Source organism: Lipotes vexillifer, unplaced genomic scaffold (genome assembly GCF_000442215.2).
Source record: "Lipotes vexillifer unplaced genomic scaffold, Lipotes_vexillifer_v1.1 scaffold533, whole genome shotgun sequence".
In the NCBI taxonomy this organism is placed as follows: Eukaryota; Metazoa; Chordata; class Mammalia; order Artiodactyla; family Lipotidae; genus Lipotes; species Lipotes vexillifer.
Genome location: NW_006773553.1, coordinates 1,323,113 through 1,334,230, shown reverse-complemented (window position 1 = coordinate 1,334,230; position 11,118 = coordinate 1,323,113). Strand labels below are relative to the sequence as shown.

General features: G+C 65.4%; 1 protein-coding gene across 2 annotated transcripts in view; it reads left to right on the top strand.

Moving 5' to 3' along the window:
* The first annotated feature begins 683 nt into the window (after positions 1-683).
* FLII (FLII actin remodeling protein) overlaps positions 684-11,118 on the top strand; it is a 12,074-nt gene continuing 1,639 nt past the window's right edge. Inside the window, exons 1-22 of one of the 2 annotated variants that reach the window (XM_007448388.1) lie at positions 697-760; positions 2,328-2,438; positions 2,745-2,816; positions 3,909-3,989; positions 4,311-4,396; positions 4,480-4,641; positions 4,751-4,854; positions 5,169-5,344; positions 5,429-5,586; positions 6,407-6,491; positions 6,837-6,984; positions 7,163-7,299; positions 7,400-7,612; positions 7,769-7,948; positions 8,660-8,742; positions 8,859-8,933; positions 9,117-9,200; positions 9,312-9,483; positions 10,013-10,117; positions 10,205-10,396; positions 10,654-10,842; positions 10,940-11,079. In XM_007448388.1, coding sequence (XP_007448450.1) covers positions 698-760; positions 2,328-2,438; positions 2,745-2,816; positions 3,909-3,989; positions 4,311-4,396; positions 4,480-4,641; positions 4,751-4,854; positions 5,169-5,344; positions 5,429-5,586; positions 6,407-6,491; positions 6,837-6,984; positions 7,163-7,299; positions 7,400-7,612; positions 7,769-7,948; positions 8,660-8,742; positions 8,859-8,933; positions 9,117-9,200; positions 9,312-9,483; positions 10,013-10,117; positions 10,205-10,396; positions 10,654-10,842; positions 10,940-11,079 — 2,816 coding nt within the window. In that variant the 5' untranslated portion in view covers position 697. Of the gene's footprint in view, positions 761-2,327; positions 2,439-2,744; positions 2,817-3,908; positions 3,990-4,310; positions 4,397-4,479; positions 4,642-4,750; positions 4,855-5,168; positions 5,345-5,428; positions 5,587-6,406; positions 6,492-6,836; positions 6,985-7,162; positions 7,300-7,399; positions 7,613-7,768; positions 7,949-8,659; positions 8,743-8,858; positions 8,934-9,116; positions 9,201-9,311; positions 9,484-10,012; positions 10,118-10,204; positions 10,397-10,653; positions 10,843-10,939; positions 11,080-11,118 lie in introns of both variants that reach the window. The other variant, XM_007448389.1, reaches the window with a different exon arrangement.

Sequence of the window (11,118 nt, the reverse complement as noted above, 5' to 3'; positions counted from 1 at the left end):
GGTCCGCGCCCTCGTGCCACCCTGAGGCCGCCTCGGCCAATGGCGGCCGTGCGCTCCTCGGGGCGGAGCTCCCCGGCGCGCTCCGTCTTAAAGAAGCAAGGCAGCGCTCCCGGCCGTGGCTAGGAAAGACGCGAGCCTTTTGCGGGCCGGGCACACACCCAGTGGGGCCCTTGGTCACTGTGGTCTGCAGCCGCCTCTCGCGTGAAGGGAACACCAGCCCTGTCACCTACCGGAGCCACCATGTGCCGGCCCGGGGACGCCTCCCTCGGGGGGCGAGCGGGCACGTAACCGCGCACCCGGGGGTCGCCTCCGAGCGGGGACGCCGAGGAACGCGGGCGCTGCCCCCAAGCGAGCGTCTCCCGGAAGGAGGCCCGAGGCTCGGAACGAGGACCTGGGCGTCCTGTTGCCGCTTCCCCCGCGCGCCCGAGCCTGGGCCCGAACCACCGGGGTCCTGGGCGGCGGCCAGCTAAGGGGACAGAGCCGCGGGCCGAGAAGGCCCTGCGGGGCACAGGCGCACCGTGCTCTTCGAGGCCCCGCGCCCCACGGGCTGGCCCCGGGCGCGTCCGGAACTGAGGGCCCGGCAGCCGCGGGCTGAGGGGTGGGGCCGGCGCGCTCCCCTCCCCGCCGGCTCCGCGCTCCCCGCCCCGCCCCGCCCCGCCGGCAGCCCGCTCCCCGCTCCCAGCAGCCGAGCGCCGCCATGGAGGCCACCGGGGTGTTGCCGTTCGTGCGCGGCATAGATCTCAGCGGCAACGACTTCAAGGTGAGCCTCGGGACGGCGGACGGGCCCCCCAACCCGCCCATCCGCTTCCTACGCGCCCGGGACCGCGGACGGGCTCTCCCGGGCCCCGCCCCGAACCGACCCCCCTAGGTCTCCGTCTGGCGCCCGCGAAGGAGACCCAGGGCGGGCCGGGCGGGCGCACGCGGGGTCTCGGAGCCGTTTCGGGGTGCGTGGGGAACCCCCACCGGGCCCCTGCCTGGCGCATGGCCCCGCCCGTCCAGCTGGTGGCCCGGGTCGGAGCTCTTGCTCCCGCCTCCCCAGCTCTCCCTCCCCTCCCCTGTGACGTCACACGCCCAAGCCGGGCCCTGACTCACGGCCGCGCCGCCGGCTCTGCCCTGCCCCCGCCTGCCACCCCCATCTTGTGTGGCCTTGGGCAAGTCACTTCCCCTCCTCGAGCCTCGCTTTCTCGTCCGGTGAAGGGGCTTAAAACTAGTCCTCTGGAGGCAGGGGTTAGTTGCTGTGGAGAGGTTGGTGTCGAGCAGCTGGGCGAGGGCCTGGGTGGCAGTTGTCGGAGCAGCTGCTGGACTGATTGACCCGAGCCACCAGGAACCCGAGCCCAGCCCTCCAGCCAGTGGGGGGACTGGGGGGCACAGTGGTTCTGGAGGCCCGAGAATGAGACTGGCAGGGTTAGGGCTGGTGACCAGAGACGAGGCCCTGAGAGTTGGCCTGGCTCCTGGAGGGTGGTCCAGGCTGCAGGGTGGGGTGTGGGCAGGCTCAGGCTGGGGGCAGTGTAGTGTGATCTTGGGTCGGCAGCGTCCGGCGGCCCCGGCTGTAGCTGGGGTCAGGGGTTGGGCCAGGGCCGAGGAGTCAGGCCGCCTTCCTGCGTTTTACCCACGTGTGCACACTTGACCCCAGGCACAGGTGGCCACTTTTCTCTGCCCCCATCCCCACCATGCTCATCTGGGGTCCCCCTGTGTCCTCTCCAGACTGGGAGAGTCTGAGTCACCAGCTAGGAATGTGCCCGGAGGGGGAAGGGGACACCAGTCAGGGGCACTGAAGGCGCATGCTGCCCCAGGCTCCCGGCCACAAGGGCGGGGGTCCCGAGGTGGGCGTTTGAACATGGGGAACGAAGGGGTGAATGAACTCACGAATAAGGCTGTGCCTGTGCAGGGTGGGGCGCTGGGGCCTCACAAGGGGAGTCGACCTTGCCACTAGCGGCCACAAGCTGATGGCAGGGTGCGAGCACAGGCAGGGCCTGGACGCCAGGCAGAGGCATTTGGCTGATATAACCACACAGCTAGGTGTGCGTGTGTCACCTGGAATAAGCTTTTTGTGGGCCGAGAACACAGCAAGAGAGACAGATTGTAGATCAGCAGCCGTCCTGACCATTAGTTGTTCCTTATGACGCTTTTGTCATCAGGGGGGTTTATTAGTTCTATTCTATGGGCGAGGAAATTGAGGTATAGAGTGGCAGAGTGACTTGTCCCGGGTCACACAGCTAGTGAGAGGTGACCGCTGCTCTCACAGGCTTCCGTGGAATGTGGGGCCCCTGGGCGGTAGAGCAAGGGTGCCCTGTCCCAGGCCAGCCTCAGCACGACCTACTCCTCAGGGGGGGTACTTCCCTGAGAGCGTCAAGGCCATGAGCAGTCTGCGATGGCTGAAGCTAAACCGCACCGGCCTCTGCTACCTGCCAGAGGAGTTGGCCGCCCTGCAGAAGCTGGTAAGAGGCTCTGGGCAGGCAGGGAGGGTCCCTGTGGACGGGGCTGGCCAGGTGGGGAGAAACTGCACAGAACACAGACGTCACAGAGGAGGGTGCTGACCACAGCAGAACTAGTGGAGAGGGAGTGAGTACCCCATCCTGGGAGGTGTGCAAGAAGAGTCTGGGTCTGTGAGGGAGGGAAGTTGCAGAAATGGACTGGGCCTGTGTGGTTGAGGGCCCCCTGGTTGGGGCAGCGTTGTGGTGGCAGATGGGGGCTCCGTGGATGCCCCACCGCCCTGCTGAGCCCCTCTCCCCGTCCCTGCCCAGGAGCACCTGTCGGTGAGTCACAACAACCTGACCACGCTCCACGGGGAGCTGTCCAGCCTGCCGTCGCTGCGGGTGAGTGCCGCCCGGGGCTGCAGACCTCGGGCCAGTACCTCTCTGCACCCGCACTCTGCGGGGGAGAGCATGCAGTAATGCCGGGTCGAGTAACCGTGGGGGAAGCGCTGAAAAACCCCAGATCCCACCCAGTTTGAATAACAAGTACTGTAGCAGTTGTTAGCAGCTGAGCGCTGTTCCAGCTGTTTCACGAGAGCTTCTTATGTGATCTTCACTTCCTCCAAGTTCACAGACGAGGACACTTGGCCACGGAGGCAGGTGGCACAGCTGCAGTGGTAGAGCTGGCGTAGGGCGGGGCTTGGCCAGGAGGGCAGGTGGGTGGGGCAGTTCACTTGGGCCTCTGCTCTCCATGGAGCCCCCATCCCAGACCCTCAGGCCTCTTCGAAGCTTATTCCCATCCAAGGTCGGAGCTCTGAGATGTTAAGGGCACAGCCTCTGGACTCGAGTTTAAATTTGAGCTCTGCCACTTCCCGGCCGCATGACCTTGGACGAGTTCCTTCCACTTTCCGAGATGGTCCAGCAGTGACCACCGAGAAGCAACACGGTGGCACCACACAGACGCTGGGGCTGAGGGAGCAGCAGCGGTGGCTCTTGTTAGTGTTTTTGTCACTTGCAGTCATGGTGCCAGCACCTGGCCTGTCCCCTCCCCACCAGCCATCCTGCACTAACTTCCTGCACTTTGAAAGCGGGAGCAAGTTTCAGCCCTAAGGGGAGAGAAAACGGACTTGCTTTGAGTCTGTGCTCTGACCTGTCTTTGGTCCAGCCGCCTCCTGCACTGGACGCTCTGGCTCAGGGCTCTATCCCTGTCTTGCTGTTTGGGGTTGGGAGGAAGAGGGATTATTCCGTCAGGAGAGGTTCCCTGAGATTCCGTGTGCTGGGCTCTGGGGCACCTTTGAGTTGAGCTTTGAGGTATAAATAGGAGCTCACTGGTGGTCTAGAAAAGGCTTGCCAAGTAGACGATGAGTAAAAGCCAGAGTGGGAGAGCACTCAGGCCTGGCCTTGGTGGACTTCCGGAGGTGGTGTCCCCCCCGATCCCTGTTTCTACTGGGGGGTGGAAGCTAGGAGTCACGGACTCTCATGGTGTATCCCCAGGCCATCGTGGCTCGAGCCAACAGCCTGAAGAATTCCGGAGTCCCCGATGACATCTTCAAGCTGGATGACCTCTCGGTTCTGGTCAGTGGTTATCTGCCACCTGGCCCTCGTGCCAGCCCCACCATTCAGTGCCCACCCACTACACTGGACCCTGGGGCCGTGGTGATCCTGTTCTACAGACGCAGACACCTGAGATGGGGCGGTGCCTTGCCCAAGGTCGCTTATGGAGTCGGATCCCTAACCTAGGCCCCCTTCCGCCCGGGGTCCCACTGTCTCTCTCTGCCCTGAAGCCCCCTCCCCTGCTCCCCTCTCAGTGCCTGTCCTGACCCTCGAGGCCGGCAGAGGCCTGGCAGTGTGGGACCAGCCCTGACCCCCCTGACCTGGCCTCACCCCTCTGCCCAGGACTTGAGCTACAACCAGCTGACGGAGTGCCCTCGCGAGCTGGAGAACGCCAAGAACATGCTGGTGCTGAATCTCAGCCACAACAGGTGCCTAGAGGGCGGGCTGGGTGGTCCGGGGCCTGTCCTGGAGGTGGGAGTGCGGCCCTGACCCGGCAGCCCTTCGCCCGCAGCATCGACGCCGTCCCCAGCCAGCTCTTCATCAGCCTCACCGACCTGCTGTTCCTGGACCTCAGCGAGAACCGCCTGGAGAGCCTGCCCCCCCAGATGCGCCGCCTTGTGCACCTGCAGACGCTCGTGCTCAACGGGAACCCGCTGCTGCACGCCCAGCTCCGGTAGGCGCCCACCTGGCCCTCCCCGCCGGGGCCCCACTGTCAGCCTCGTGCTGCGGGCCCGCTCGGCCCGGGCCCCGGCCCCCGGCCTGAACGCCGCGTCTCCCCACAGGCAGCTCCCGGCCATGACGGCCCTGCAGACCTTGCACCTGAGGAACACACAGCGCACCCAGGGCAACCTGCCCACCAGCCTGGAGGGCCTGAGCCACCTCGCAGGTTGGCAGTCCCTAGGGACCCCTCAGCCTCTCACTTCCTCACAGAGGAGGAGATGGTACCCTGCTTCAGTGAGCATCTCTAGGGGGAAGCGGGTGCGGTTCTGTCACACCTCCTCTCGTTGTCACCGTGATGACTGAGAGTAACACCAAGTTACGAGTAGGCTTTGTGCGTAGACCCCCTTCTCTGAGAAACCAGGAAGTGAGGTTTTGTACCTGAGGCCACAGAGCCAGGAGGGGGAGCTGGGGTTCACACAGGCCTGCCGCCCCTGGAGCCCACCGCAGGGGCCCCGGCTGACACGCCCACCCCACGCCCAGATGTGGACCTGTCCTGCAACGACCTGACGCGGGTGCCCGAGTGCCTGTACACCCTCCCCAGCCTGCGGCGCCTGAATCTCAGCAGCAACCAGATCGCGGAGCTGTCCTTCTGCATCGACCAGTGGGTGCACGTGGAGACCTTGAACTTGTCCCGCAACCAGCTGACCTCACTGCCCGTGCGTTGGGGCCCAGGGAGGGCGGGGAGGCTGCAGGCCGCCCTGTGCCCGCCCCTGACCCGCCCCTGCCCGTGCCGCCTCTAGTCGGCCATCTGCAAGCTGACCAAGCTCAAGAGGCTGTACCTGAACTCCAACAAGCTGGACTTCGACGGGCTGCCCTCGGGCATCGGCAAGCTGTCCAGCCTGGAAGAGTTCACGGCTGCCAACAACAGCCTGGAGCTGATCCCTGAGAGCCTCTGCAGGTGCCAGACAAGGCTGGGCGGGGAGCACGGTGCAGAAAGCCCCAGGATCCCAGCATGGCCCCTCCACCTGCCCCCGTGGTCTTCGTGTGGCGTAGGAAACGGGAGGGCTTGCGTTGGCTTTGCGGGTGCAGTCCCCAGAGCAGTCTTTGGGGGGATTCCAATAGGGATGAGGCCAGAAGGGCTCCACTGCCACCTGCATTTGGGACACAGTGCTGCTTCCGTCCCCTCCAAGAGGTCATAGCGCCCACCAGCATGGTCCCCGGCACTGAGGACGGAGGACCCTCCGCAGCTTCCGGGTTAATTTGAGGGCAGAACGTGTTTTTTTGTTTGTTTGTTTTTTGCGGTACACGGGTCTCTCACTGCTGCGGCCTCTTCGTTGCGGAGCACAGGCTCCGGACGCGCAGGCTCAGCGGCCATGGCTCACGGGCCCAGCCGCTCTGCGGCATGTGGGATCTTCCCGGACCGGGGCACGAACCCGTGTCCCCTGCATCGGCAGGCGGACTCTCAACCACTGCGCCACCAGGGAAGCCCCAAAACGTGTTTTTTGATGCCCTCTTGTTCACACCCAGGGGTCTTTAGTTCTCGGAAGGCCCCTTTGGAAGGTGCAGCCCTGCAGAAGCCGCAGAAAGACCCTCCCGGTCACTTAGCCATGAGGAGACCCCAGCCCCTACCGTCTTTGCCGGCACCTTCAAATTGGCTGGTTTCCTAACTAGCCGGGCTGCTTAGTCTCTCTGGCCCTACTTGCCACCCCAACCCAGGATTGGAAGGCCCCCGGCTCCCCGTCTGTCACCCCCCCTGAGCCCCAGCTATGTCATCACAGGTGCACAAAGCTGAGGAAGCTGGTCCTGAACAAGAATCGCCTGGTGACCCTCCCGGAGGCCATTCACTTCCTGACAGAAATCGAGGTTGGGCAGGCGGCTGGTACTGGGGGGGAGGGAGGAACGGGAGAGGTGTGGACAGACCCCCAGAGAAGACTGAGCAAAGGGCTCCTGGAGGGGTGGCTGGTGCCGGGGTGAGGAGGGGAAGGACACGTCCTGTGTCCACATCACGCTCGACAGCATCGCTTAAGCCTCATAGCCAGCCAGTCTGCGAGGTCACACTTCACAGACGGGAAAGCCCAAGCTCATGAGAGTGGCTGCAGGATGAGAACCTGAGCCTTTTGGCCCCGGGGGTTGCAAAGAGCAGGGGTTTGGGGTGGCCGTGAGGTAGAACTCGGGCTCAGCGCCGGCTCCGCTCGCCCCACGAGGCAGGTCCTGGACGTGCGGGACAACCCCAGCCTGGTCATGCCCCCCAAGCCCGCTGACCACACCGCCGAGTGGTACAACATTGACTTCTCGCTGCAGAACCAGCTGCGGCTGGCGGGAGCCTCCCCTGCCACGGTGGCCGCGGCGGCGGCTGGTGAGCAGGGGAAGGTCTGGCCTGGCAGTGGGGGCTCCTCCCTGGGCCTCAGCTTACCCATCTGTAAATTGGGTGGGATGCGCTTTCTGGATGCGGGGCGTGGGGTTGGCCCCTGGTTGGCTGGACGCCCCAGGCGGGGTAGGGGGCAGCCAGGTCAGCTGTGTACCCCTCCCCTCAGCAGGGAGTGGGCCCAAGGACCCCCTGGCTCGCAAGATGCGGCTGCGGAGGCGCAAGGACTCGGCCCAGGATGACCAGGCCAAGCAGGTGCTGAAGGGCATGTCAGACGTGGCCCAGGAGAAGAACAAGAAGCAGGAGGTGAGCCGGGCCCAGCGGGAGGGGGGGCCCTGAGCTGGGTCGCAGGCGGGCCAGCGCGAGCGGCTGCACAGTCAAGCCAGCGTCCTGCCTGTGATTCCAGGAGAGCGTGGACTCCGGAGCACCTGGGGGCAAGGTGCGGCGCTGGGACCAGGGCCTGGAGAAGCCGCGCCTCGACTACTCCGAGTTCTTCACGGAGGACGTGGGCCAGCTGCCTGGCCTGACTATCTGGCAGATGGAGAACTTCGTGCCCGTGCTGGTGGGGGAAGCCCTCCACGGCAGGTTCTACGAGGCCGACTGCTACATTGTGCTCAAGGTGCGGGGCAGGGGGCCGCGAGGCCCGACCTGGACGGCTCAGAACCGCCCGCTCCCAGCCGTGTTCCGGGGGAGGGTGGGCGGTGAGGTCTCTGCCCGGGAGGCTGCCCAGCAGAAGCCTGGCGGGGGCTGACCCAGACACTGCCCCGGCCTCCAGACCTTTCTGGATGACAGCGGGTCTCTGAACTGGGAGATCTACTACTGGATCGGTGGGGAGGCCACACTTGACAAGAAGGCGTGCTCTGCCATCCACGCTGTCAACCTGCGCAACTACCTGGGCGCCGAGTGCCGCACCGTGCGCGAGGAGATGGGTGACGAGAGCGACGAGTTCCTGCAGGTGTGGAGGGGCGGGGGCGGAGCCAGAGCCAGAGCCGAGGGTCGGTGGGCGGGGCCGACTGAAAGTATCAGGTGCTGAGTGAGCCCCGCGATGGCAGACGGCGGGGACCGATGGGCTGAGGTCAGGGAAGTGGGGCGAGGCCGCCAGTTGGGAGCCTGGGTCAGTGGAGGCAAGTCCTGGCTCAGGTGAGGGTTAGGAAACCCGGCTAGTTTGGGAGCTGGAAACTGGGTGGGTGGTGGTGCAGGAGACCAGGAGGGATGGGGAGCTGGGACTACAAGCTGCCAGAGGGTGGCCCACCGGCTGGCCACGAAGGAGGCGGGGCCGGGGGCAGGGCCAGAGTCCAGGGAGCTGGGTTAGTGAGAGGCGCCGGCCTACCCGCCAGCTGGTTACATGTAGGTACCTACACGAGACCAGAGTTTGGGCCCCTCCACCTGAGTTTGCCTTCTTCCATAAACCCGCCCGGTCCTGTCCCCTGATACGCGCCTGTCTAAGCATATGCTGCGTCCGGACACGAGCAGGCACATTCACGGTTGTGTACATCGTACCACGCCGTGCGCGTTTACGTCTGTAGACGCAGATCTTGTACTTTTAACGTCATCGTGGATTCAGAGCATCTGACTCGACTGCACGCAAGTCCGCCCCTCCTGACAGGTGGCGTTGGGTGGGGGTGGGGGGGACAGCTCGGTGAAAGTCCACATGCCCCGCACGCAGGTATTTGACAACGACATCTCCTACATCGAGGGTGGAACAGCCAGTGGCTTCTACACTGTGGAGGACACGCACTACGTAACCAGGTGAGGGGTGTGTGGGCGGCACTGACCTGCACTCAGCTGGGCAGGATCGGGGGAGGGTACTGGGGCAAATGTGCCCCTTGGTGCCCCCGCCAAGCCACTCTCGCTCTGGCCCTCAGGATGTACCGTGTGTATGGAAAAAAGAACCTCAAGCTGGAGCCCGTGCCTCTTACGGGGGCCTCCCTGGACCCAAGGTGAGCCCCGTGACGGGGCGCTTCACCCCAACCTTCTCCCCACCAGCAGGGGGCGGGGCTTGGCTCTAGACAGAGGCCTTCCAGCAGGAGGTCCTGCAAGGACGGATTTGGGGCGGGGTCAGAGGCATGGGGGCGGTCGTTGCCCGTGGCCAGTGGCAGCCCCTCCCACTCCCTCCTGTCCAGGTTTGTTTTCCTGCTGGACCAAGGGCTGGACATCTACGTGTGGCGGGGGGCCCAGGCCACGCTGAGCAGCACCACCAAGGCCAGGTAAGAGGACTGTGACCTGCCCAGACGGGCCGGGGTGTACTGTGCAGAGGAAAACTGTCACCCAAGGAGGAGGCGTGGGCTTCATCACTAAGGCTTCGCACCCGCCCTCAGGCTCTTTGCAGAGAAAATTAACAAGAACGAACGAAAAGGGAAGGCGGAGATCTCGCTGCTGGTACAAGGCCAGGAGCCCCCCGAGTTCTGGGAGGTGCTGGGCGGGGAGCCCCCCGAGATCAAGAAGCACGTGCCCGACGACTTCTGGCCACCCCAGCCCAAGCTGTATAAGGTAAGCCGGGGGTGCGGGGCTGGCCTGACTGCACTGGCGGTCAGGCGGCGGCTGCGGTCTCCTTCGGGACCTCGGTGGGGAGAGGGTGCCACCTTCTGGGCAAGGAGTAGCTCAGCACGGGTCTGAGGCTGGCTCTGAGTGGGGCCGGGGGCACTGGTGTTGCGCTCTGTGCTTCCGGGGAAGGCGGGGCTGGAGAGGGAGGCCAAGAAGCACATGGGTGCCAGGCCTGGGGACCCGGCCTTCGTGCTGTAGGTGACAGGAAGGTGGGCGTGTTGTGGGCAGGAAGAGGACAGGTTAGAGAAACCCGGAAGGACCTGGAGACGGCGGGCAGGGAAGGCACCATCTATCAGCCCTTCTTCCGCTGATAGGATTTTCTAGAAAGCATCTTGGGGTGGAGGGAGGAAGCCAGCCCGGAGAGGAGCAAGCTGTAGACCTGAGTGCAGGGGCCAGCCTGAAGCAGGGGCTGTTGTGGCCGGGGCTCGTGTTCCCCAGACCCAGCCTGGTTAAGCCCACCTCTTGCTCCTGCCAGGTGGGCCTGGGCCTGGGCTACCTGGAGCTGCCGCAGATCAACTACAAGCTTTCTGTGGAACATAAGATACGGCCCAGGGTGGAACTGATGCCTGGGATGCGGCTGGTGAGACGCGAGGGAGGAGGGCGTGGGGGCTGGATCCCTTCTTGCTGGTGGCCCTGGTCTTGACCTCCAGCCTCCGGGGCCCCGCAGCTGCAGAGCCTGCTGGACACGCGCTGCGTGTACATCCTGGACTGTTGGTCCGACGTGTTCATCTGGCTCGGCCGCAAGTCCCCGCGCCTGGTGCGTGCTGCCGCCCTCAAGCTTGGCCAGGAGCTGTGCGGGATGCTGCACCGGCCGCGCCACGCCGCGGTCAGCCGCAGCCTGGAGGGCACAGAGGCGCAGGTGTGCGATGCGGCGCCCCCGGAGGCCGCCTCCCCGAGATCCCGCGGGCGCGTTATTGCCCTGACCCTCTGTGGACCGGTTGGTTACCAAGCTCCACAGCTTCCCGGGCCCTGCCCATGCCCCGCCCCCCCCCCACTCCTAGTCCCCCTAGGTTGCTAGGCCACACCTCTGCCAATTCCTAGGCGCCGCCGCCGCCCCCTCCCCCCCTTCCCCAGGCCCCGCCTTCTCTGTCTCCTACTCCAGCTGTGCCTTCTCAGGTGTTCAAGGCCAAGTTCAAGAACTGGGACGATGTGTTGACCGTGGACTACACGCGCAACGCAGAGGCTGTGCTGCAGGGCCCGGGGCTCGCGGGGAAGGTGAAGCGTGACGCCGAGAAGAAAGATCAGATGAAGGCCGACCTCACCTCGCTTTTCCTGCCGCGGCAGCCGCGCATGCCTCTGGCGGAGGTGGGCGCGGGGCGCGGGGCGCAGGGCGGGGTGGGGCGCGGGGCGCAGGGCGGGCTGGGCTGCGCTGTCCCACCGTGACGGGTGGGGTCGCACGCAGGCGGAGCAGCTGATGGAGGAGTGGAACGAGGACCTGGACGGCATGGAGGGCTTCGTGCTCGAGGGCAAGAAGTTCACACGGCTGCCCGAGGAGGAGTTTGGCCACTTCCACACGCAGGACTGCTACGTCTTTCTCTGCAGGTGCCCCCCCCGGCGTGCCCCTCTCGCCCCCCCCCCCCA